Genomic DNA, 25760 nt, shown 5'->3' on the forward strand with positions numbered 1-25760 from the left:
TACTTCCAAAGTGGGAACCATGTACCATTATGCCAGGTCTCTGAGCTTTTCATTTAGGAGCCATGCATTAAGCCAGACCCCTGTGACTTTAAATGGGGAAATTCTAGAATCCAAACTTTTACCAAATAGCTATTTGGAAAAATCGTGCATATTGTGGATCTATGTCTCAAAACATGCAGTGTCACTTTTGGTGTGTGGGAGGGGGGAATACAAAGCATCTGTGGAAGTCATAGTGAAACAAGTCCTTTTGGTATGGAGTCGCTCAGAAAGTTTGCGTTTTCACATGTAGCAGAAGTGACAGGATGGAAATGATTGCTTGGAGACTGCAGAAAGTCTACATTTTTATTATTTATTGCATTTATATCCCGCCTTTTTTCCTCTAAGGATCTTAAGGCGGCATACATGATCTTCCTCTCCATTTTATCCTCACAACAACCCTGTGAGGTAGTTTGGGCTGAGAAACTGTGACTGTCCCAAAGTCACCCAGTGGGTTTCCATGGCTGAGTGGGGACTAGAACCCGGATCTGCCGACTCCCAGTCCAACACTTTTAGCCACTACACCAGAGTACATATTGCACGGATAGCATGGAAACCAACCCCAGTTATCACTGTTTAGAAGCCTGAAGACTCCCTTCAGTAAGGGAGGCTGGACAGCCTTAATGCACTCACTTGTCCTTCAACTTTTCCTGCATTCCTGGGTGAAAAAAAGCCACTGGAATCCTGTTTTGGAGGTAGGACTCAGTGGACTGGCCATTTTTTGATCTCTGTCATGAAACTCATTGCCCCTCCCAACTTTTACCAAAGAATAGCCACATGAGAGAACAATGGAGGAATACACTCAGCTTGTGGTTCCCCTTTCATCCTTAGTATGGCTCAGATGAAGCTCTCTTCTGCCTTAAGGAGAACTGTTGGCGGTGTCACCGCCAGGATTTTTTTGGGGGGGGGGCGGGGCATCAGGAAAGGCACTCTCAGTAGACTCCTTTAACCTAGAAGAGGTGAGGCAGGCAATCCCAAGAGATTTTTGGATACTCTTTGCAAAGTGAGAATGGTACACTGATAGCTGTCCCATTAAGAATATAACTTGCAAGCAATGCTAGCAACTGAAGATGTTAATCAGGTTTGACCATGAGCCTGGGACACTTCTCAACCATGAAAGTCAATAGAGCAGTGGGAGTAGTTTGAGATTCACAATTCATCTACAAAACACTCTCCAGTGTTCAGGACAAACATATGAGGGCTCAATCAGTTAATGAACTTACTTGATGTTGAATTGTAGAATCCCAGCCATAAATTCATCAAGCATACTTCTAATTAACAGAATTTTCAACAAAAACTATTCTGCTTTATGGATTAGGAAAACGGAACTGTCAAGAAAATCATTAGCCAGATGACACAGAATTTGCTGATGACCCTTGCCGCACGCAGTCAGTACCAAGAGATCCGAGAGAAGTTCCGTCAACCTGTGACCGACAAAGGGACAATCCTTAAAACTAAGCCTCAGTCATCGCAGAAGGATATACTGAGTGTTTGCTGTGACCCGTTGGTCCTTGCACAGCAGCTAACACATATTGAACTGGTGAGTGAGTCGTTATTTGTCCACTCCTTTATTTTCTATCTTCTTGAAGATTTGGCAGGTCCAGGCAAACTGTGCACTAGGTACGCTCTCAGAGTTAAGGCTGAACACATGAAAAAAGTAAAGGGTAGAGGAGAATGATGACATGGCCGTTACAGAGATTATGATCACAAGCAACTGGTCAACTTCTTGCTCCCTCAGCCTCTGCTACAGGATCACTTCATTTCAAAATCTCCTGCACTAGAGGCCTTCAAGAGGCAGCTGGACAACCATCTGTCAGGGATGCTTTAGGGTGGATTCCTGCATTGAGCAGTGGGTTGGACTCGATGGCCTTGTAGGCCCCTTCCAACTCTGGTATTCTATGATTCCTGCCTTGGAACATCTCCAAGGGTGGGGAAGGGAAGAGAAGTCAAGGACAACAACAGAAACAACCCCCCCCTCTCTTTCTCTTTGAAATCCCACTAATGGGTACTTCAACCATTCAATCCAGCCACACTGTTGATGCTCGTTTTAAAACAACTTATCATTTGGCTGCCAGTTTCTGTATGTGGTTTCCTCTGATACTGCTGTAATATTTTAAAATATGTTTGTGTGTTTTAGCTTATGATTCCCAGGGGAGGAGCTGTGTAGTTTGTTGCTGCAGAAACCACAAAGTTGACCCCTTTAAAGACTAACACACTGATTATGTCATAAGTATGTATCTGATGAAGTGGACTGTAGCCCACGAAAGCTTATGGTGTAATACATTTGTTAGTCTTTAAAGTGTCACAAGACCCTTTGTTGTCTCAGTTTATGGTGTCATAATTTACAATATGTTGTTATAGGTTGTTTTAATATGTTGTGAATCACCTTGAGAGGGGTAACCCTGAATACAGAAATTAAATACAGTAAACCAAACAATTTGTATTCTCTATAACTGCCATTATGCTACCTGGACCCAGTTTTAAAATCTTTACCCTTAGAGTAATGAAATTACCCTTCACGCTAATGAAAGCAGAAATCTTCCCCAGGGCCTGTATCTTCTAAAGGCCCAACCATGAACTTTGGTTACCTGCTCCATTTCTTTGCTCTGGGTTCATGGATATTAACCTGGAGACTCTACCTCAATGCGTCTTTTGTTCATCCATCTCTCTGCTGTGCAGTTCAGCCGGAGTCTGCTTGCTACAACAGAAGAAGACAGAAGGATGAGCAAGAGACCAATGAACAACAGAGTGTGAGGAACCACTGCCAAATCCCCTTTCAGTGCTTTCAAGCTTCTAAAGAGACTTCCACCCAGCCATTAGTAATCCAAGCTGATCCAATTTGGCTCATTCCTGCCCTATCCACAAGGCAGGCAGTAGAGTCTAACTAGGGAATATAGGGGCAAACGAAAAAGAGAAGTAACAGGAGAGAGGCCCTTGAGCTCTCTCATGTGTGCACAAGCCACAGAGAGACTTGAATGAAGGTTTACAAAGTGTATCTTTGATAGGACTGAAACCTGTCGAAGAAACGGAGCTTAATCTATTATTTTATATTCATTTCTTTTAAGATGTGGCCCTGCAGGATATCTGTCAATACCCAGTTCTGTTCCTTGTCTATGTGCTTGTAATCTTTGACAGTCTTTTCTGTCTTGTTGCATTCAGGAGAGGGTGAGCAACATTTATCCTGAGGACCTCATGCAAATCGTCAGCCACATGGACTCCCTGGATAATCACAAGGTGTGTGCAAAGTATGAATGGAATGGCCATAGGAAACAGAAAAGGCCGCCATAGGTATAATGGTGTGCAAGGCTTAGAAAGGAAGAAAGGGTGTTTAAACTTCAGGGCATTTTTGCCTCTTAAACTTATATGTATTCCCTCAAAGAATCCTGGGAATTATAGTTTGGAAAGCATGCTAGGGACTCAGCTAGAAATCCCCAGTCCAACTGCCCAGCGCCCCAGAACTACAGTTCCCAGGTCAGGATTTCTTTGAGAAGAAGAATGAGAGTTCTGCCAGTTTAAGTCTATAGTGTAGATCCTTCCTCTCGAACCTGGTGCCCTCCAGATGTTTTAGACCCTAACTCCCAGGATTCCTGACTATTGGCCATGCTACCTGGGGCTGATGGGAGCTGAAGTCCCAAACATTTGGAGGGTACCAAGTTCAGGACTGGTGTAGAAACTCCCTCAGTAAAATGCACAGAGAGTGAGGGGTGGCTACCAAATTTGGCTCAACTATGTGGAAATTAAATTATGGAAATGCATAGCCTTTTTAATGTGTTCAGTTGTTTGCAGTCTTTCTTTTAACTTCGCACCCATTTTGTCTGAGAGCCTTTCAGTCTTGGGTGTTCTATTGGGAACCAGAGGCAGCCTGAGAAGGATGTCATGAGGTGATTGCTTTGGGTGGCCAGTTCCAGAGGTGGTGCCATTTTTGTCCTTCCATATCCCCTTTGCTACCCATATGATGTGATGGCTACCAGCTTACATAGCTTTTTAAAAATAATAATAATAATAATAGAGAAATTCATGGGGGATATATCTATCATTGACTATTAACTATGGGAGCTAAAATGGAATCACCATGTTCTAAAGCAAGATATTGCCAAATATCAGATGCCTGGGACAAAGCAATAGGGGAACACTATCACCTTCATGCTCTTTGTGAGTTTCTAGAGGAATCTAGTTGGCCTCTGTTGGAAAGAGAATGCTGGATTAAATAGACCTCTCTTTGATCCAACAAAGCTATTTTTAGCTTTTTTAAAAACCCTTCTCTGTGTGCCAGTAGGGGGGAAAATAACCTCAGGGCATAAGTGCAATTTTGATTTGGCACTTTAGGTTGGAAAAATGGTGGAAGCCAGCACTGATTTATTTATTTATTTATTTATTTATTGCATTTTTATACTGCCGAATAGCTGAAGCTTGGTGATATCCTGCTATGAGGATAGTAATCTATCCGCCTATACACTTTACTCTTGGACACCACTTAGACCATTCAAAACTTCTTCTCTAATGTTAATAGCATTTAGCTGTGATGCTGAAGTGTTCAAAGCGCCTCACATAATTTAGCCCAGTAATCCTTGCACCAGCGCTTGGTCCATATTATTATCCCCATATTGCAAATGGGGGACCCAGGCTGAGAATGAGAGTCTTGCAAAGGCCACATAATGAGATGGTGGCTGTGGTGAAATTTGGGCCAAGGGCTTCCTGCTTCACTCCACAGTGTCCTAGCCACTATACTACATTAATTCTCGGATGTTAAAATCTTGAGCTATTAAAATCTGTTACTAGACCTCCCACGACAATTGATCCACCATCCAGTTCCTTTAGCACAGCCTTCCTCAACCTGGGGCGCTCCAGATGTGTTGGACTGCATCTCCCAGAATGCCCCAGCCAGGCTGGGGCATTCTGGGAGTTGTAGTCCAACACATCTGGAGCGCCCCAGGTTGAGGAAGGCTGCTTTAGCAGGAGTCTAAATGCTAACAAAAGAGTGAAAGATGAAAGACGGAATGGCACATGTGAAGTTATTTATTCTTCTGAGAACGGAATGTAAAGAAATAGAAAGATGATAGCCAACAGGGTTTAGCCTTTTAATTCAAGAATCTTTTTGAGTTTCCTGAACTGGCAAAAAAGAGATACACACTGCAATGGGAGGAAAATGAGAGTCTAAAAGGGTAGCCCCCTGCTAAGCCTTCTGCATTTCTTTGCTAGCTGAGGTTTCCAGGATGTTTTTTATCCACAGTCCAGGCCTACTGCATGACAGCCAACGGAGCCCTCTCCTTTCGGTTCGTGCTTTATGAGGCCCGAACATTGGGAATAATCAAAAATGTAATTTTGCTAGAGTTTACAATAGCCGCTTTCCTCCCACCCACCCCCACTCCCGGCCACTTTGTCTCTTCAGTGCCCTCTCGATGTTATCCACAGCTGTGGTTGGGGGGTGGATGCAGCATATCTGTGAGCCGCTCCCACATGGCTGGGAGAACATCTAAAGAGCAGCTCTTCTCTGCAAGTTAGCAATTATGGAATTTAGAGGTCAAGGAAATCTTCTGGGATATGGTACAAGACCAGGATCTGTCTAGACACAACAACTAGAAAAAGATTAAATATCGTAATTCACACACAAGTAGTTATTATTTTGAGCCTTAACATCCCAGGCAACACAGCATTGTAGAGTGTTAGATGTTTAACCTTTCTTCAAGGTTGAAAGCAGTTCTAAGTCTCCCAGTTGTTAGATACAGAGAGAGAATGAGAATGAGAGCATGCATATGTGCTGTTAGTCAGCAATAACTAACATTATTGAATGTCTCTTAAATCAGACAAAATGAGCTTGAGGCTTTGCACCCACTATATGAAGAGCAGACTATATGTTGCATTTTTCCTTGTCTTTTCCAAAAGCTGATGAAAACGATAAGCAAACCCTTTCTGCTTTCACAAATACCTCCAGAAAGGGACCAGAATTATAGAAGGAGAGCTGTTGTTGTTGTTGTTGTTATTATTATTATTCATAATATTTTAAATTGGTACACATGTAGATTACTAGAAATACCTGAAATTTCCAGTTACAGACAGGAGCATGCATCCATATTTGGAAAATGCAAGTTGAATTTATGTGTGTGAGGTTGTGTGTGTGTTCACAGGAAACAGTTGTGGTCTTTCTTTTTACCAGTGCTTCGTACAAGTATACTATATGACCTTTTCTTTTTCAGTGCCGAGGTGATGTTACCAAGACCTACAATCTGGAGGCCTATGACAACTGGTTTAACTGCCTCAGCATGTTGGTGGCAACGGAGATTTGTAAGGCAAGTACTGACAACAACAACAATCTATTTATTTGTTTCTCACCTCTCCCTCTGGATCGAGGCAGGGTACAATACAAATTCAAACACCATAAATACATATAATTGATTAAAACACTTCATAACTAATACATTATTAAAAGCAGCACATTATTAAAAGGCATCTTAAAGTTCAACTGGGTAGGCCTGCCGGAAGAGATCAGTTAAATTCCAGAAGACTGTTAAGTGGACGAATCTCTCCTGGCAAGCCATTCCACAATCTGGGAGCAGCAGAAGAAAAGCGCCTCTGGGTAATAGTTGTCAGCCATGTTTTTGTTGACTGGAGCAAATTCTTCCCAGAGGACCTGAGTGTGCGGGGCAGATTGTACGGGAGAAGGTGATTCCGCAGGTAGCCTGGACCCAAACCAAGTAGGGCTTTAAAGGTGATAACCAACACTTTATACTTTGCCCGGAAACTAATTGGCAGCCAGTGAAGAGATTTTAAAACTGGTGTAATGTGGTCACCCCTAGGTGTACCGGTGACCAACCTGCTGCCATATTTTGAACTAGTTGAAGTTTCCGGACTAGGCACAAAGGTAGCCCTATGTAGAGCACATTGCAGAAGTCGAGCCTTGAAATTACCAGTGCATGCACTACCGTTTTTAGGTCTTCCGACTCTAGGAAGGGGAGCAGTGGGTGTATTAGCCGAAGCTGATAGTAAGTAGGCCCTCCTGGATGTCGCATCTATCTGGGCTGTCATTTGGAGTGACGGATCCAGAAACACCCGCAAGCTGCGAACAAAGGAAAGGTGTCCATGAATTGACCAGCTACTCTGTTGTCCATGTGTCAGATTTTGATACAACTGACTCCAAACTGCCTCTGCTGAAACGCTGCACCATAGCCACCTCCCCATAAAGAAACGTTTTATTGTTTTATGATGGTTTTAATTTTTGTGAACCACCCAGAGAGCTTCGGCTATTGGGCGGTATAAAAATGTAATAAATAAATAAATGTTTCCATGGACTGGCTCACAATCTACTACATATGAGCACAGCCTCACATGTCAAATGCAAGACTTGGCAGGGTATTTTGTTAGCACTGAAAGTCAGTGCTTCACTTTATATTTCTGTATTCATTCTCATGCTGTTCTGACTGGACTCATGCTGCATAGTATAAGCCCAATTCATTCATTCTCCATGTGGTGTGATCGTTGTTTCACTGGGCTCCAACACATGCCACTCCAGTATTCCATAATGAAGTGAAATGTTGCAAGGCTATGCCACCGCTGAACCTCTCTCTCAGGAACTAGCAGATGTAGTGTTACAATGTCCCATGTGACTCCCTACCCTACACACACACACAGAGTTTGCTTATGTCAGATGTTTCTGAAACTATGTACAATAGTGGTCATGAGGAAGAGCAGTCAGGCTGCTCTGGTAATGTATGAATTGGGCCTGCATGAGGAAGGTCATATGAACACATCATGCCTTGTAACAAACAGTGCAGCTCTTATCCAGAATGGAAAATGTGTAAGTGTGAAGGTGCTATAGTTTCCATGGCTACCAGGATGCTAAAGCTGTTTACAAAGGGTGCCAGCTTAACCTTTTTTTTTTTTTTACAACGTATTTGAACAGTTTGTGCCTTTTCCCCAGGAAAAAAAGAACAAGATAAAATTCTGCATATGTCGAAAGGGATGTCACAGGGTGCTTAGCATGACTAGCCCTCTTATAGTAACTTGAACAAATTCCTTAGAATTTGTGAAAACCTAATACAGATAATATTTAGACTTAACTCAACAGAAATGTCTTCTCTGTACATGAAAGTTGGACACCTGCCACACCTCTGATTCCTAACATGTGTCAAACATCTGATAGGAAAATGGAAAGTATCCCAACAAATCATCTTCCAGAAGTACATAGTCCATAAAATTTGGAGTGCATTTTTTTTTAAAAAAAACTCTTAGGGTCTTGTGGTGGCAGAATCATGTGGTAGAGTCCTTCCTGGAAAGCATCGCTTTAGACTTCAGATAGGCAATGACACTTTTGGATGCTCCATGTTGGAAATGAACTCCCTATGAATAAAATGTAGCACACCAGGGAGAAAAGTCCAAGTAGATCCTCTCTTTACACGATTCTGCAGAAAAGGTAGCTTAGAAACAAAAGTTGAGAAAGTAGTGTACAAAGCGAGCATTGATTCATTGTCAACAAGGCCAGTAAACTGTGTAACAACATATTCAATCTCCGAAGCTAATTACAAACACCATAAGCAAAACTGCAACTCAGTACCAAATCATGTGAAGAAGCTGTTCACTGAAGCACAAAATGATAATGCCCACCATGTGGGCAGCAAACTTTAAAACATGGGCATTGATTTGGACAAAGTTAAGTACTTTGAAACCCACTGTTTTCAGTGAGAGCAAAGTGCACGTCCAACCCTCCCACTAAAAATAATTGGGACTTAATACATTGCTACGTTTGTGAGTACCTATGCTAACTTTTCACTGGATGCTGAAGAAGCAGTGTGGTGTAATGGATAGTGTGTTGACCTGGGTTCAAACATAAAACTCATTGGGTGGCCTTTGGACTACTCTCAGCCTCCTCATATGTAAATTAAAGGGTCATTGTTACCATCGACCTTACAGGGTTGATGGAAGAATAAAGTGCACCACCTTGAGCTCCTTGGGGGAATGGCGAGATAAAAATATAGTAAGTAGGTAGGTAATACAAACCAAAATTGAACAGTGTCACTAATTATGAGGTACCAAGTCACTGTTAAGCTGATTAGCCTCATCCATTCACATATTTGATGTAAATTTAATGCTTTATCCCAGGATGGGACATCTCTCTCATCAAGTATAGCATTTAAGATGTTGGATTACAATTCCTCACTGTCACAACCCAATGCTGTCTCCATACCACAGTCTCCTCTAATTAGAACCACATCTTCCCTAGATAACACATTCGATATTTTTTTGCTTTTGAGGGCAGAATGTTTTTTTTATTATTTATTTGGTATTGTGATCACCAGAGCAATGGTTCGTGCATTCTTCCCCTCTTCCCTCCAACCCACTTAGCTATCACAAGGGAGTTATTTAATTTCTTTTGTTTTGTTTTTAAGCTTGTCCTAAGATTCTTATTCTAATGTTACATAAGGCTCCAGAATTCCAGCATCCCACTACACATCGGGTTTTCATAACCTCCCAAAGAAAGTGGCTCACTTTAATAAAAAGGGGAACTCAGCTTGGTGCCCTGAAGGCTTCCTCTAAAAAGGAGAGGCTCGTATTGGCATGGAAGCACAGATACTTTTTCCAAATAAATGCTTTTGTGTTGTGAGTGGTGAAGTCTACCGATTGTGCAAGCATTTTCGTTTAAGGCATCCTTTTCAAATTTCAGGTTGTGAAGAAAAAGCAACGGACAAGGATAGTGGAATTTTTTATTGACGTGGCAAGAGAGTGCTTCAACATCGGAAACTTTAATTCAATGATGGCCATTATCTGTGAGTACTCTTCTGCAAAGACACCTGAAGGCAGCGCATGTGACAGCGTCAGTAGAGTGATGGCATTTGAGTAGATACAACTTCCCCCAAGAGTGCAATGCTCTGGCTGACAAATGGGCACCGGAGATATTACCAAGTGAACGTCTCCAAATAATAAAAATATAGGAGGTAGGGGATATAAAGAAGAAAAAGGAAAGTTAAATTAGTCTGCACTTGCATATAGGGATGTTTATATGCATTACGAAACGGCAAAGTTAAGCTTGCCGCTCTAAATACATCAACAGGGACATACAGCCAGTCCTGGCTTGTGTGTGTGTGTGTGTGCATGCATGTGCAAGAGAGAGGTGCTTGCAGAAACAAGTGTGTCCCTGCTTGTTCATGTTTTACATTTTCAACTGCACCTGTAGAACATTTGAGATGTAAACCCTACCAAAACAAACAAACAAAAACCTTAATGTGTAGCTCTCTCATACGTTAGATAAAACGACATTTTGTGGCATTCACCTAGCTGTTTAGAATTCAAACTTCTCCCAGCTTTAAAACTTTGAAGGTTGGCACAGATGTCACGAAGGGGATCTGATCAAAGGTGTATGACGGGATCACACTCTCCCCTCCCCAGAGCAAATTTCCCCACGTCCTGCCTTAATGATTGTGAAGGGATATATAAGGAGTAGGGTTAAACTAACAAAAGTTCTTCAATTATTCAGGATTCTTATCCAGGATTGAAACTGGCTAAGAATCCTGATTAAGTGGGGAACCAGGTTAGTGTTGATGTTGGCACCAATGCAATGCTTAGCCACAGTCAAGGTGGGTGGGAGAGAGCTCAGAAGCGCAGAGCCTGCTTCTAATCTCTTAAATGTAGTCACAGGAGCCCTCTGTTATATTTGCACTAGCTCTTTTGAATGCAGGTTTCTCTAAAAGTACCAAGTGGCACTCCAGGTAGTGCCAGATATACTCTGTGATAGACATGCGGGGATCATTTAATTGATTTGTTTAACTTTTTCAATTGGTTTTTTACTCTTCTTTTTTTCAGCGGGTATGAACTTGAGTCCTGTGGCCCGGCTAAAGAAAACGTGGTCCAAAGTCAAAACAGCCAAATTTGATGTTTTAGAGGTAAATGTTTGGTACCTTGCCATATCCTGCTGAACATTCACAGCTACAATATACAATGTATTTCATTTGTTAAAACGCCAACAAGCTGCATGGAATCTTCTGTGTAGTCACTCTTCTCTGCATAGTGAAATATTGCATGAATATGGGAACTGAGGGTACACTGGAAAATATCTTAAGTGCAAAACAGCAAAAAAAAATCTGAATACAAATAGCCCAAGCGCTCCAAACTCTTTTATCTATTAGATATCTTCAATTCAATTTTTAAGGGGCAGTTTAGATAGAAAAAAGTCTTACAACTCCACAGCTGGGGGATACTGGAAGTTGTAGGACATTTTTCTGAATAAGCATGCCTAGGACTGCGCCGTTAATTTCAATATTAAAAGTTAAAATGTTGCCCATCCCGGCAGCTTTGCACTCATTGGCTAGATCACTATCTTGTTCATCTTACTGGGGCAGAATAGGGTCTGCATATTTTTCCTTCGGTCTCCTTAAATCAGAGGTGAGCAACCTGTGGACTTCCAAATGCACCCCTTTGAACCTCTCTCCCATTATCCCTGCTGGTTGGCCCTGCTGGGAGTTGGAGTCCCAATAACATCTGGAGGGCCACAGGTTGCCCCACCTGTGCCATAAGTAAAAGATTTTCCTTAAAAATGAAAGCTAAAAATTCAGGGAAAGGACTTGGAATATCCTTAAAGGGACTAAGGCCCCACAGTTCCTGTTATTATAGTCCTGCCTTAGATAATTTTCTTTCTCTCACACATCTGATTTACATGGCATTTTTTATTTTTCATCAGTGATTGAAGTTTGCCATCTAGTGGAGAGGGATGATCAACATTCAGCAAAAGCAAATACCCTTGTAAACCACTCTTAAATATTATTATTATTATTATTATTATTATTATTATTATTATTATTATTATTATTATACACCATTTAACCAGTAACTTCACAGTGCAAAGCAGAAGTTTATTCTAAAGCTAATACAAAAATAGTTTTGGTATTACTATTTAAGTATTGCATCAAAAAAGCAAACATATTTACCCATGCAGAGTGAGAGTAATCAGCAATCTGATTGCCCTTGCTTTCAATAAACTTTATTTGCAATCAGTGATACCATTATGTAGCTAAATCTGATTCGCTATGCACCGTTTTGTAGATTGAAGTGACTTTGTGATTCTTGATTGGCTGGTATCACTCCAACCAGAAAAAATGACCATGAAGTAGCAGCAGAGAGGGTGAACAATGGCAGTGAACCAATGGGGTGGGGGGATTGAATTTATCAGGAAAGCGAACAGCGCCAGCGCAGGAGAAGGCTAGATCGGCCAGGGGTGGGGGCTGGGAGACGTGTTCCCAGAAGTCTGGGAACACGTCTTCCAGCCCTTTCCCCCGGTGAATTGGGGCCCAGTCCCGGTTGCCCCGGAGAGCTCCATTTTTCCGGAGGTCTCCAGGATTTCCCAGTGCATCTGGTCACCCTAAGTAATAGGGATGTGTGTAAATCCCCCAAAATGCTTCTATTTGGGGAACATGGGTCCAAAAGGAAATGCAAGCACTCACTTCCTCTACCCTGGCCTCCTAAGTTGATATAAACAAATGATGTTCCAACTCCCATGAGTACAAATACTTACAACAAATTGCATTTTTTCCCTGGGCAAAAAAATCCCCAACAGCATCACATGGACCCATCCAGCAACTTTTGTAATTATCGAACAGCCCTTCAAGGAGCAGCGCAGCGATCCCAGACAGCGCACAGCAGCCGAGAGAAAATAGTCATCCCAGTTTTCAACCTTTTCATTAAAGATATCTACTTCCTGCACAAAATACACACCAACCATTTGCCCAATGGACAGATAAACTTCAAGGTAAGCAAATGGTTTGCAAGCACAAGGAGATGGAAATAGCCGTTGCGTGTGGGAAAGGAATCTATTTTTCTCAGGATCCATCCTTACGTGGATCAGAACCAGCACACAGTGAAAGGATAGGACAACAAATAACCCTTATCACTCTTGACATCGAACCTTTATACAAAAGTACACTTTAGGTACTTTAAGGGGTCGCAATGTGCGCTCAATTAATGTGATAGAAAGCCGGGCCTGAGCAGATGGTTTGGGTGGGGAAAATGCACATTAACAGGAAGTGTTGCATGACTGTCCCCTTGGTGAGAGTGGCTTTGGCATTTAAATGGGGCTGTGTATGCTCTGCTATGAACATAAAATTTTGCTGCAAGACGAGCTGAATGCCATTATCGGTAAAATAAGTGGTGCCGATTAAGCAAGTCTACATATGACTAGGACCTGGTTCATACAGCAAGCAGACTGTAGAAAAAGATCATAGAATCATAGAGTTGGAAGGGGCCTACAAGGCCATCGAGTCCAACCCCCTGCTCAATGCAGGAATCCATGTACATGGGATTCCCTAATAGTCACCCTTCCAGAAACTGACCAGGCCTAGACCCGCTTAGCTTCATCAAGGTTGCAGCATCCCAATTGCCTTGTGATCCAGCCAGGATTGCCATGTGTGCGCGCTAATTGTATGAATTGGTGCCACCTCATGGCGAGGGACTGGACACGTGGCAGCTATAATTTGCATGATTTCAACAGCTTAAAAAAGGGCCACCGGACTTGTGACAGCTGAGGCAACCCCCACATGGGTGTGTTGATTCTTACAATCAGTATCTCCATGCAATTCTGGCTGGGTCACAAGCCCAATGGTGGCTCCCTGTAAGTTCTAACCCTAGGACTATATTATTTTTTATTTATTAATTTCATTTCTCTACCACCCTATAGCTGACGCTCTCTATACAGTTCACTGCTATAGACTTGACCCAAAGTGGGAAGGTGGTGAAATCAAGTAACAAAATTATTCAAAATCCGACTTCATTTTTGTTTATATCATGCAGAAGTTCTGGGAAATTTCAAGGCAAATCCATGACTTTATCACATGGAAGCAGGTTGAATGTCCTTTTGAGAAGGACAGGAAAATCCAGAGTTATCTGCTCACCGCACCTATTTATAGTGAAGAAGGTAAGATTCTTGGACTGCTCAGGCAAAATAAGTTCATTTTCACACAGATACCTCTGTGCCATTCACGCTCGTTTGTGACCTTTGTGAAAGTTTCTAGCATCGGACAGAATGCAGAACAGAAATAGGATGAATGCTGCAACCAACAAAGGTCTTATCTTCTCCTTCCAGACCACTTTAAGCATAAACCAAATGAAAGTATTTTAATCTTCCAGTACATGGTTCCTTCTGGTGTTGGGACTCCACTTCTAAACATAAATATTTGGGAGTCCACTGACAATAATGCAGCTCCAGAGTAATAGAACTGGGGTCAAAGAAGGAAAGAACAGTTAGAACTAGCTCTAATTCATGGAGTACCACGAAGCAGGCCTATAGCCAGGGTTGCATTGGGGGTTGCAGCCCCCCCTAAAAAAAATCACCCTATTTTTTTTATAGACAATTGAAACAGTTTAAAATTTTGCCTTTTAGGCTAGCTATGGGCCTGCCATGGAGATTAGACCCAACAGTATATTCTGGCTTTTACATCTCCTAAAATGACATTTTGACAGCACCATCGTCGTTGTCATCAGCAACAAATAAAAGTGATTAAAGACCTGTCCTCTGTTCTGTCTTCCTCCACCCCTTTTCTCTCTCAGCTTTGTTCATTGCATCCTTTGAAAGTGAAGGTCCAGAAAATCATATGGAGAAAGACAGCTGGAAGACACTCAGGTAAGAAGGCCATTTTCTTGGCTCTTTAAAGATGGTGAGCTAAGCCATATATAGCACTAGCTGTGAACCTGCAGAATGCAGCATAGGAGCCCATCTAGAACTTCTGTGAAGTCAAGAGGCCACCAGAGTCTACCAGGCTTATTATCCAAATTAGGTTAAAATCCAAACCAGATAAGACATCCCAGACTACCTTTGTTTCCAAAAGTTACACTAGAGAAAACTGCTGCTGGAGGGTGAACACCCGGCCCACCACCCACAGAAGATCTTTTTAGGGGGTGGGCTTCTCATCTCCGGGAGCAGGTCTTTTTTTCTGGGTGCTCCCTTGGAAAGCAGCCCTTGTACAAACCGTTTGTGGCAGACCAAGGTGACACCTGGTAAAATTGCTGCTTGTCTGGTCTGCTATGTGTTTTGAAATCTTTTTACATGTCAGAACACTTCAAAATACGCACTTTGAAGTAGTGCAGTCCAGAATTCTATTATCTCTCATTCTGCATAAATACGGACTTGTCTACACATGCCAGAAGACAAGGTGGTAAAATGCATCAGTGTGAAGGTGGGGAAATCTCGTCTTTAAATATTCCTCTATGACTAAAAACTCTCTGCAATAGACAAGCAGCATGTCAGGCAAAACATAAAAAACGTATTTCTGATATGCTGGTTTTCTACTTGCAGAGAGGGTTGGTGCTTTAAACAAAATGGGGCATATTGAGAAGTGGTATCTCCCTCCTGTAATCTGAAGCAATACCTTCCCCTCTGCCACCTCCCTCATCATTCTAAAATCTTATTTTCACCTAATTTTACTGCATGTGTAGACCAAGTCCAGCAGCACAGCTCTGGATGACACAGTGGCCCAGGCCATGCTGCACACAGGCTGGATCCAAAGTCAGTTTATTGTACAGAGATACACTGTGAGTTTAGCCAGGATTGATCTAATTCTTCAACCAGGTAACAACAGTATCTGCACCAATGACCAAAGATCTGAACTGTGGCCAGTTTTCAGCACATGGGTTGCTGAAATCAATCTCAAAGGAAGAAGAATACAAGGACAAATGAAAAGCGAACAGAGAAAATATGAAAAGTAATCAGCCAGCCAGGCTGTCAGAGATCCCAAAGCAAGCTTAATGAAACGAAAATTCAGACCCAAGTAGAGCAGTCCTACATATGTTCACAGTTGTGCCTGGCTGCCTTACAATCACTGACTTCTCTAACTTAACATGACACCTTTTAAAGATGACTTTCTGATGTGATCTCATTTTTTCCTCATTTTTAGGACAACTCTGCTCAACAGGGCCTGAGACTTTGGACTTTTGCTCCTGATTCTAAAGCACACACTAAAAACATTGTTTTTAAATCCTGAGCGACATGGTTTGAGACAGGAAGGCCTCACTGGCTGGGGCCTGTTTTGTATATACAATACCTTTTATGAATTCCAAAAGAAGAAGACAATGTGCTAAATATTTCACATCAACCTTAAGGCACTTAAAAGTGAAGGATTTTGTTTTTTAACTATTAAAAGAAAAAAAATCAAGGGCGGGACCCTGTTCTCAGAGATGAAATTGACTGTGGGGGATGGAATCCATGGTGATGTCTTATTCTAACGACATCCAGATCTTTATTTTAATGTTTGATGACTTCCGCCTGATTCATGCACACTCTCAGATGGACTCAGTACATGTACAGGTCCAGTGCGCCACTCCGCCTTGATCCACCCAACACTTCCTGAAAATAAATTTCATTATGTGGGGCTGGTGCACTTGAAAATCAGCAAGGCTTCCACAGACCCAAAGAGGCACAGGAGCATTTTCCAGGGTTAGCACAGGTCAATTTAGGTTAACTGCTAATGATGTGAAAGCACAGAGCTCTTGTCAAACTGTCACCCCATTGGGGGTCATCTGATATTTTGAAGAGCTTGCACCTCCTGTGGCCCCATTCCTACAGAAGAGAGGGGCAAAGCCAGCTTCTGAAGCACACCTCGTTGCTCCTTTGCATCACCTGCTGGAGCAGGTGATGGCCGGTGAAAGCTCATGCCATGGCAAAGTGGCTATTCTTCAAGCTGCCATAGGATTGTAACCCACCACCACTCCTGGCCCCACAATATATTTTACACTCTTTTGGAATTGATCCTGATTGTCCTGGATTTCCAAGTTTTTTTCTTTTTTGATGCTGCCTTCCTTGCCTCATTGATTTGCAGAAAATTGTGTTCTTATGCCCATTTTTTACAGCCAGGCAGAATCACGTAGTAAAACTTTGCCTGGACGGTTGCATTATAGATGGTGAGAGGTGGTGCTGGTTGCAGGTTTGAATGTTCGCATAGGAGGGGCAAAGCCTACCACAGAGAAGACTAGACCAAACCTTTCCTCCTGATACACCAGTTTTCTTCAAACAATGCCACGAATCCTACAAGAAGGTAACTTAAGGAAGTTCACAGAAGGACAGTTTCCTGTTCCCTTCTCCCCACCCCCATCCCACCAGCAGCCCCCCACCCCACCCCCAATCTCAAATGGTTTGATGGGGAGAAAAACCAATACTCCAAAAAGGCTTTTAGGGGTCTCAGGCAGCTTGCAGGAGGGTGGAGAAACAGGAATGGGGAACCTTCCTTCTGCCACTTTGTCTTGGGACTTAAGCCAATATGTTCGTTTGGATGGGGAGCATTCAAAATACCAAACCTCATCGCCTGCAGAGATAATGTCCGTATCAAGCTTCATTCCATTTTGCCAAGTGCATAAACTGATGTTTGGCGCAAGTCTGAAAGCCCCCAATTCAGCACAAGGAGTCCTCATTTCCTTTAGTCTGGCCTTAAACCACGGTAGCATCAAGGCTGCTCCCCTCTTTCATCAGAGAATAGTGCCTTACAAGGTACTGAAATTGTTTAGCGTACCTTCATCTGCAACTCTGGGTTGGAAGCAAGCAAAATAAAAATATGGATGTCTTTAAAAAAAACCAGCTACAGCTTTGTAAATAAACTGGAAGATACGGCACATGAACTAGAGTATACCTGTCTCTATATCAATAATGGTGCAGCAGAACTTATTTTTGTTACATGGTAAAATGGGATAATTGCTTGATCTCTCTTCTTTCCTTCCCCCCCCCTTCCTCCATTGCAGTTTTACTAGTTCTCTTGAGTTTACATTTGTATTTTATTTATCCGAGATTTTAAATGGTGGGCAGGGAGATAAAGATGTATAATCACCACAGTCTCAGCAAAATAGTAACCAGTAATGATGTGTCACCGGTTACAAATTAGCATCTGGTTAATAAATACTGAAATTAGGTGGAGGATGTCACAACAGATTAAAGGAGGACATTTCCAAAAAAAAGCTTCGCTGACATAGGGTGAGTTCAGAGACCAAATTAAGGGTTAAATCAGGGACAGGCAATGTGGCACCCATGGGCATCTGTGCTCCTAGACACGTTTCTTGACATCTGCAAAGTTGCCATACTCCTGTATATATATATTTTAATGAACATATTTTCTTGCAAGATCATGTGAAACAGGTTTCTCCTGGTGCTGAAAACTGGGTCCTTTGCCATGCCTCCCATGGCAGCCATTTTGTGGTGGTGCCCAGGAGAGTTTCTCAAATTGCCAAATGTGCCCATGGCCCAAAAAGCTTGCCTACCCTGGGTTAAATAATCACACAGATAGGGTCAGTAGATTTGGGAACGGCTTTGCTGCCTCCCTGCTTCACTCCCTTTGATAGGCAAATTGACGGTCATAACAGACACCATTGATCATACAACATATAAAAGCAAATTCTCTCATCAGGTCACTAAGTAATTGTTTTAGTTATATTGACACTGTGAACTCACCCTTTGATGTCTAACTCTTGCTGAAATGTTGGACAATGTTATAGAATTATTGGGATGAAAGTTTTTAAACGTTTATCTGGGCAGTCCACCACATTCTGGTCCCATCACAGCTATACAATGCACAATTTCAAACTAATGTGTATTTTAATGTTTCTCTTGTTAATTTATTATATTGCTTTGGAAAATGTTTTCTACTCATTATGACTCTTCTCATGAATCTTGCATCTTGCAATTTTGAATCTTCGTTTCTATGAGCTACACGATTTTCCTGCTGGCTTCTTTGGAAAAAGAATAGACAGCTGTTCACACATGCAGGCTACATCTCTGGATTGCTGAAGTGGCATTTGACTATGTAAATGGACTCCAGTTGAAAAGTATTGTGTCTGAGGTGCTCAATCTCACAGATAAAAAACATCATTTGGTGTTTTGGTTTTTCAAGTGATGACCCTGCATGTGTGAATCAGCCCGTAATAGCAGAGCCACCCTATTAGAATAAGGCGGTCTGTAGAACTGAAGAGCCTGGTGTTAGATAAATATAGCTTTACAAGATGTGGCCAAATCACATAATCCCTATATATCACAATTAAGAGCATATTCTACAATTAATGAAGCTAGTCAATTTGAACTTTAAATGTTCTTGAATATATGACCGATTCATTGATTAGAACTCTTATTGGGCTTCAAGTTTCTCATTTCCTTCTTTTTTAAAGAGCTTATTGTTACTATTCAACTTCCTACTAATTGGTTTTTTTTAGTTAGGAGACAAAAAATAACACTGAGGACCAGCTTAAATATAATGCTCAGGTTAATTGATAATTATATGTTATCATGCATCTATTGCTTTCCTCCAGGACAATTAAACTAAGACCCAATAGTGGCCTATTAATATATTTTGATATTTACAAGTCTAGTATCTATTAGGTCACACCTAAAACCATCACGTGTGAAGGGGCCTTTCTATTCCATCCTATTCCTGTTTTCTAATTAATACATGTTTAACTGGGAATGTATCCGTTTTATTGAAAAACAAATACACTTTGCCAAAGCATTTTGCTGCCACCACTAAAATTGTTCAGGGAACAAGGCAAAACAAATGAGCTAAACAGAAACAATGTGAATGATTTATACAGGTTTAAAGAGGAAGCAGAAATATTGTATATTAAGAGAAAGCCAGCCCCCACAAAGACAGACAGAGAATCAGTGGCTTTGCTTATTTGGGACCTGCTGCTATTTTTCCCATGCTGAAGTTTTGATTTTCAGCCCTGGAGTAAAGAGAATATTTATACTGTATTATTACAGTGGTTTTTTGCACTTTCAGAGATGTCCTAGCTAGCAACATTGTCAAACACTATGAAAGGGATTGTATATCAGTTTTGTTAATGTATTTGAAATTTACAAAGGGAGGCTTTAAATTTCAGAGATATATATTTGAAACGCAATTCTGGAACACTTTTTGTGTATACATATTTAAGAAAGAGAAAAAAAAAAGCTTTTACATGAATGTGCACTCCAGTGGTCAATTGGTTCTAGTATATACTTGAAAAAGTGCAATTTCTACATGGCTTTCTATTTTCTTTTCCTTTAGTTCAATACATTCTTTCAACCCGTGTGTTTTGTTATTCCAAGCTGAATTGCTTCATATAAAGCTGTACCGTAAAGCAGGATATTCTGTGTTTGACTTGATGTGCTTGCATTAATAAAATCAAACTTGCTTCAACCAGGATACGTTGAACTGTTGTAACTTTTTCTTTTTCTTTTTTTTGTATAAAGCAGCAAGATGATTGCTGGGAAGACATTTTGGTAGTAATTAGCAGGGTTGATGCAACCAGAGGACTGGCACAACATTGCCATTAAAAAGATTAATTAGAAGTTTCCTGTTCAGATATCATCCTAACAAAGAGACAAGCAAGCCTCTGGGCATACTCATAAGAACATAAGAAGTGCCCTGATGCTAGATCAGACCGAGGGTCCATCTAGTCCAGAGCTCTGTTCACACAGTGGCCAACCAGCCATCGGCCAGGGATGAACAAGCAGGACATGGTGCAACAGCACCCTCCCGCCCATGTTCCCCAGCAACTGGTGCACACAGGCTTACTGCCTCAAACACTGGAGATAGCACACAACCATCAGGGCTAGTAGCTATTGATAGCTTTCGCCTCCAGGAATTTATCCAACCCCCTTTTAAAGCCATCCAGATTGGTGGCCATCACTACATGCTGTGATAATGAGTTCCATCATTTAACTATGCGCTGTGTGAAGAAGTACTTTTATTTGTCCTGGATCTCCCACCAATCAGCTTCATGGGATGGCCCCGGGTTCTAGTATTTTGAGAGAGGGAGAAAAATGTCTCCCTATCCATATTCTCCATAGCATGCATAACTTTGTACACCTCTATCATGTCTCCCCTCAGCCTCCTCTTCGCCGAGCTAAACAATCTCAGCTGATGTAACCTTCCCTCGTAGGGGAGATGCTCCAGCCCCTTCATCAGTTTAGTTGCCCTTTTCTGCACTTTCTCCATCTCTATAATAACCTTTTTTAGGTGAGGTAACCAGAACTGTACACAGTATTCTAAGTGTGGTCGCACCATAGATTTGTATAAAGGCAGTATGATACTGGCCGTTTTATTCTCAATTCCTTTTATTATAATGCCTAACATGGAGTTTGCCTTCTTTACAGCGGCCGCACACTGGGTGGACATTTTCATCGAGCTGTCCACCACAATCCAAAGACCTCTTTCTTGTTTGGTCACTCACCTTCCATCTATAAAGAATATAATACTAATCCACCACATGAGGTGGTTGTAAGGATTATAGAAATAATAAACATACAGCCCTTTAAGCACAGTGTCTCTTTTAATCAAAAAATATTTTGACAAGCTTTCTAGCCGACTAAGAAAAGCTTTCAGTTTCCCTCCTCTTTGATGGCTCCTCTTAATATGTAGATTGCACCATTTTTCAACCTTCTATTTCATCCTGTAAAATTTGATTTTGCTTTGTGTTGTAGCATAAACAGGATCTCTTCTCGATCCTCCCAGAGTGCAGGACACGGAATAATGGGCTCAAGTTACAGGAAGCCAGATTCTGGCTGGCAATCAGGAAAAACTTCCTGATTGTTAGAGCAGTACGACAATGGAACCAGTTACCTAGGGAGGTTGTGGGCTCTCCCACACTGGAGGCCTTCAAAAGGCAGCTGGACAACCGTCTGTCAGGGATGCTTTAGGGTGGATTCCTGCATTGAGCAGGGGGTTGGACTCGATGGCCTTGTAGGCCCAGTCTAACTACTATGATTCTATGAAAGCTCCATTCCATAAAACACCACAAAACTATTCAATGTGGGTAAGACACTCTTGACTGATGCAAGCAGCACCACAATATATCAGCAGAATTAATCCTGAGGCGGAGAAATGTGTCATTCCAGACGAACTATCAAGAACAGTTGATATTCATCTTCGAGTATCACCCGCATCCTGGATTATTTGCAAACTTCCATTGATGACTAAAAATTAAGCACGGGAAATACTAGGAAAGCAAACTCACCCTTCCAACAGAGTCAAACCCAGTTCCTTTCCAAACTGGTTTTTACCCAATGTTTCCCAGAGTAAGAAAGCCATGGTTGCAGACAACCAAAAGGGATGAATGAGAGCAGCAAGATAAAGCGTTTGAGTTGCAAATCCTCCCTTACAATTATTCCATTCTCTTCAAGAAGAGAATCCCTTACAATTATCCCTCCTAATAGGCTGCAGCTTGATGCTGCTTCTGCACAGATGTAGGAACTCCTGCTTTCTGAGGAACACATAATGAAGGGTGGGCTCCTCCAACTCCTGCCCCTTTTATTAAGTTTCCACATTCCTCCTTGATGTGGAGCAGTGCAAGAAGAAAGAAGACAGCCTCCTCACATGACAAAGAAAACCCTGAATTCACTTACTTTGTGAAGTGGCATTTGTTCCTGAAAGATACCAGCCACCATCCGCCTTTGGCTGTTGGTTGCCCTAGCAACACCTTTTGTGTTTGGATCCCAGGATTCCGTAAAAGAAAGAAGCAGGAACTAAGAAATAGGAAGTACCAGGACCTTTCTGCTACAGGTGCCATGTGAGCAAGCGGTGAGGCAAAACGTGGGAAATGCATAAATGGAAAGGATGGTAGGCTGGCATGGTAAAAAAAATGGAGCCAAAAAGGTTGAGGGACATGCAGGAGGTTGTTTTGGAGACATGATATTTCGGGATCCATTTCTCTTCAGCTAACCCTATCAAGCAAAGTAGTGTGGTTATCATTTCCTCCCCAAGAGAAGAATGAAAACTCAGGGGAACTCTGGGTTCAAACTCTGGCTTGTCTCTTCCTCGACAAGCCAGGGCTCCTGGTTCGTATATCATGCTAAACAATGCAGGGTCGGTGGTTTAGTCACTGTCACTTATAGAATCATAGAATAGCAGAGTTGGAAGGGGCCTACAAGGCCTTCGAGTCCAACCCCCTGCTCAATGCAGGAATCCACCCTAAAGCATCCCTGACAGATGGTTGTTCAGCTGCCTCTTGAAGGCCTCTAGTGTGGGAGAGCCCACAACCGCCCTAGGTAACGGATTCCATTGTCGTACTGCTCTAACAGTCAGGAAGTTTTTTCCTGATGTCCAGCTGGAATCTGGCTTCCTTTAACTTGAACCCGTTATTCTGTGTCCTGCACGAGTGATCAGCAGCTGTGTTTACCACAAAAATCAGGGGTTGTTGTTCTGGGCAAACCAGGCCTATGATACTTTAACAAGGCCTTTGATGAACTGGTAACCAAGAGAGTCTCAAACTACAAGAATGGAGTGCTCCAACTGGGCGGTTCCATGGTTACGGATAAACAAGGTCTCCCTAACTCCACAGCCTAACCTTGGATTGAAATTATTCACACAGCAAGCTAGGTCTAGATTCTCCCCATATGGAAGCAGCCCCCTGACCATACAAAGGTAATGTAGACTGATCCCCTTAATACAGGAGTGCTCAACATCACTTCTGAAGAATTCAAAAGGAAAAAGTTTGCGTATAATATTTTTGGGGTGATGGTCTATATGAAAGGAAGACTTTGTGACAGTAAGTCAGGAAAGGACATATGTGACCAGCCACCTGTGCCCAACTAGAATTTTGGGATTCCAGGTGTCACTGGAGGAATAATTCAGTAACATCCAACTCACAATAGAATGGTTTCAACAGGCTGAGAAGTTGATGACACAGAAGTGCCCTGGCAACTTTCGCTTCATCCGTTTGGACTAGGGATTTTTGAGTTTGCCCAAACTCTCTGAAATTCTCTTTGAAACTAGTTTTTGCCTCATTCGAACAAGAAAATGTGCTTTTCCACATTGGTTAAACTTTTTTTTTTTAAAAAAAAATGCATTTCAAAGAGCCAATTTTTAAAAAAAACATTTTTCTAGCACAACCACAAATCCGAGATTTTGGAAATATTTCTTAAAAAAAAAAAAGCACTCAAAACTCTCATTCAAAGTTGCAAATAGGCCATTCCTATTCTGGACCTCTTCATACAATGTGTATAAAGTATTACTGTTTGTGTACACCTGAAAGTATAACGTGCACATGCAACAAACAGGTATTTGAAGTAGGGGTGTGCACGGACCCCCCGCTCTGCTTCACTTCCAGATCCGTGATTTGCGGATCAGGCCACTTTGCTCCGCCCCCACTCCGCCCATGCCCGCTCCGCTCCGCTGCGGAGCTCCGGATCCGGATCAGAGCTCCGTTTCTCCCCCCCCCAGGCTTGCATTAAGCTTAAAAAGTATACAACTTTTTTTCTGTGAAAGTTAGAAACCTCATGTTTGGCACCATGACACCTCATGGAGGTATACACACGCACGCCAAGACTCAAGGCAATCCCATCATCCCCTGATTTTTGGGGAATTTATGAAAATCGGGCACCCCATTCACACCCCTTTGGATAGCTCCGTCAATTTGCACGTTAAAACCTCTAACTTGCCACCATGATAGCTTATCCAGGGACACACACACATGCCCAGACTCAAGGCAGTCCCATCATCCACTGATTTTGGGGGAATTTATGAAAATCGGGCACCCCATTCACACCCCTTTCGATAGCTCTGTCAATTTGCACGTTAAAAACCTCTAACTCGCCACCATGATAGCTTATCCAGGGACACACACACACACCCTGACTCAAGGCAGGCCCATCATCCCCTGATTTTTGGGGAATTTATGAAAATTGGGCACCCCATTCACACCCCTTTCGATAGCTCCATCAATTTGCACGTTAAAAACCTCAAACTCACCACCATGATAGCTTATCCAGGGATAAACACGCACGTCCAGACTCAAGGCAGTCCCATCATCCCCTGATTTTTGGCGGGGCTTAAACCTGCAGACATCTCAATGGGGCCATTTCAAAGGAAATCCCAACATGCCATGAATTGGGGAGTAGAGATAAACCTAAATGAATCTTCTTCCACACTTGAAAAATGGATTTGGAACTTCCAAAACTCCAAGTGAGCGCAGGAAGGACTTCTCCCCTGAGTCAAAGCCAGACACACACAACATCCCTGCGAGGCGGGCAGGGGAGGAGAGAGGGAAGGCAGGCAGGCAGCAGACATTTCTGGGGGCATAAGGAAGTGAGCCAAGGATAAGCCAGTAATGCATATAAAATGGAATAAATAAATAAATAAATAAATAAACGAAGGAGGGGTGGAATTAAAAGCAGCAGTGTTGCTGAATAAACAACAAGAAGAACTTTAAAAAGGCTATATCTGTCTTTTACCAGTAATAAGGGGGTGGTGGACGTGCCCAGATGGGGAATCATCAGCCAATTTAACTGGTCCTGTCTAGGAACCAGTCTTTTAAGAAGACGTTGGCCCTCCAAGTACAGGAGAGAGTGAGGGCACGTCCACATGCCCTAGGGGGAGCTCATCCCCTTGCACCACATCTTTTCAGTTGTTCCCCAAAGTTAGGGTGGGTAGCAGTGCTGTGTTTCTATCTCTTATTATTGGCTTAGTATATGATTTCAGGTTGTGTTTATGCATTTGGTGGGGCTACTGTTTTAAAAAACACTGGGAACAGTCCATTCAGATTAAGAAAGAGAAGTTCCCAGAATCCCAAGTTACCCGTTTTGCCTATCCCCTCCTCCAACTTTGGGATCATGTGATCATGACCGGGAGTTGACTCTGCCCCTCAGCCCTTCAGAAAAGGTATTTTCCTGCCGGTTTAAAAAATTCTAGCACACGAACCGCAGCACGCAGAGAGCTGAGAGTAGTCTCAAAATGACCCCCATCCACGATTCTCCAAGCACAAGAATTTTCAGAAAGATAGCTTCAAAAACAACACAGTTATCC

The 25760-nt window shown here is 42.3% G+C and overlaps 1 protein-coding gene across 3 annotated transcripts in view; it reads left to right on the top strand.

Annotated features, from left to right (window-relative positions):
• The window catches only part of RASGEF1A (RasGEF domain family member 1A), a 297650-nt gene extending 280563 nt beyond the window's left edge, over window positions 1-17087 (top strand). For all 3 annotated transcript variants that reach the window (XM_063133155.1, XM_063133157.1, XM_063133158.1), the window contains 9 exons: window positions 1355-1576; window positions 3196-3270; window positions 6231-6323; window positions 9692-9794; window positions 10828-10907; window positions 12575-12766; window positions 13804-13927; window positions 14560-14632; window positions 15903-17087. In XM_063133155.1, coding sequence (XP_062989225.1) covers window positions 1355-1576; window positions 3196-3270; window positions 6231-6323; window positions 9692-9794; window positions 10828-10907; window positions 12575-12766; window positions 13804-13927; window positions 14560-14632; window positions 15903-15927 — 987 coding nt within the window. In that variant the 3' untranslated portion in view covers window positions 15928-17087. The remainder of the gene's footprint in view (window positions 1-1354; window positions 1577-3195; window positions 3271-6230; window positions 6324-9691; window positions 9795-10827; window positions 10908-12574; window positions 12767-13803; window positions 13928-14559; window positions 14633-15902) is intronic.
• Window positions 17088-25760: the final 8673 nt, after the last annotated feature.

The sequence above is a fragment of the Elgaria multicarinata genome, chromosome 8, assembly GCF_023053635.1.
Source record: "Elgaria multicarinata webbii isolate HBS135686 ecotype San Diego chromosome 8, rElgMul1.1.pri, whole genome shotgun sequence".
In the NCBI taxonomy this organism is placed as follows: Eukaryota; Metazoa; Chordata; class Lepidosauria; order Squamata; family Anguidae; genus Elgaria; species Elgaria multicarinata.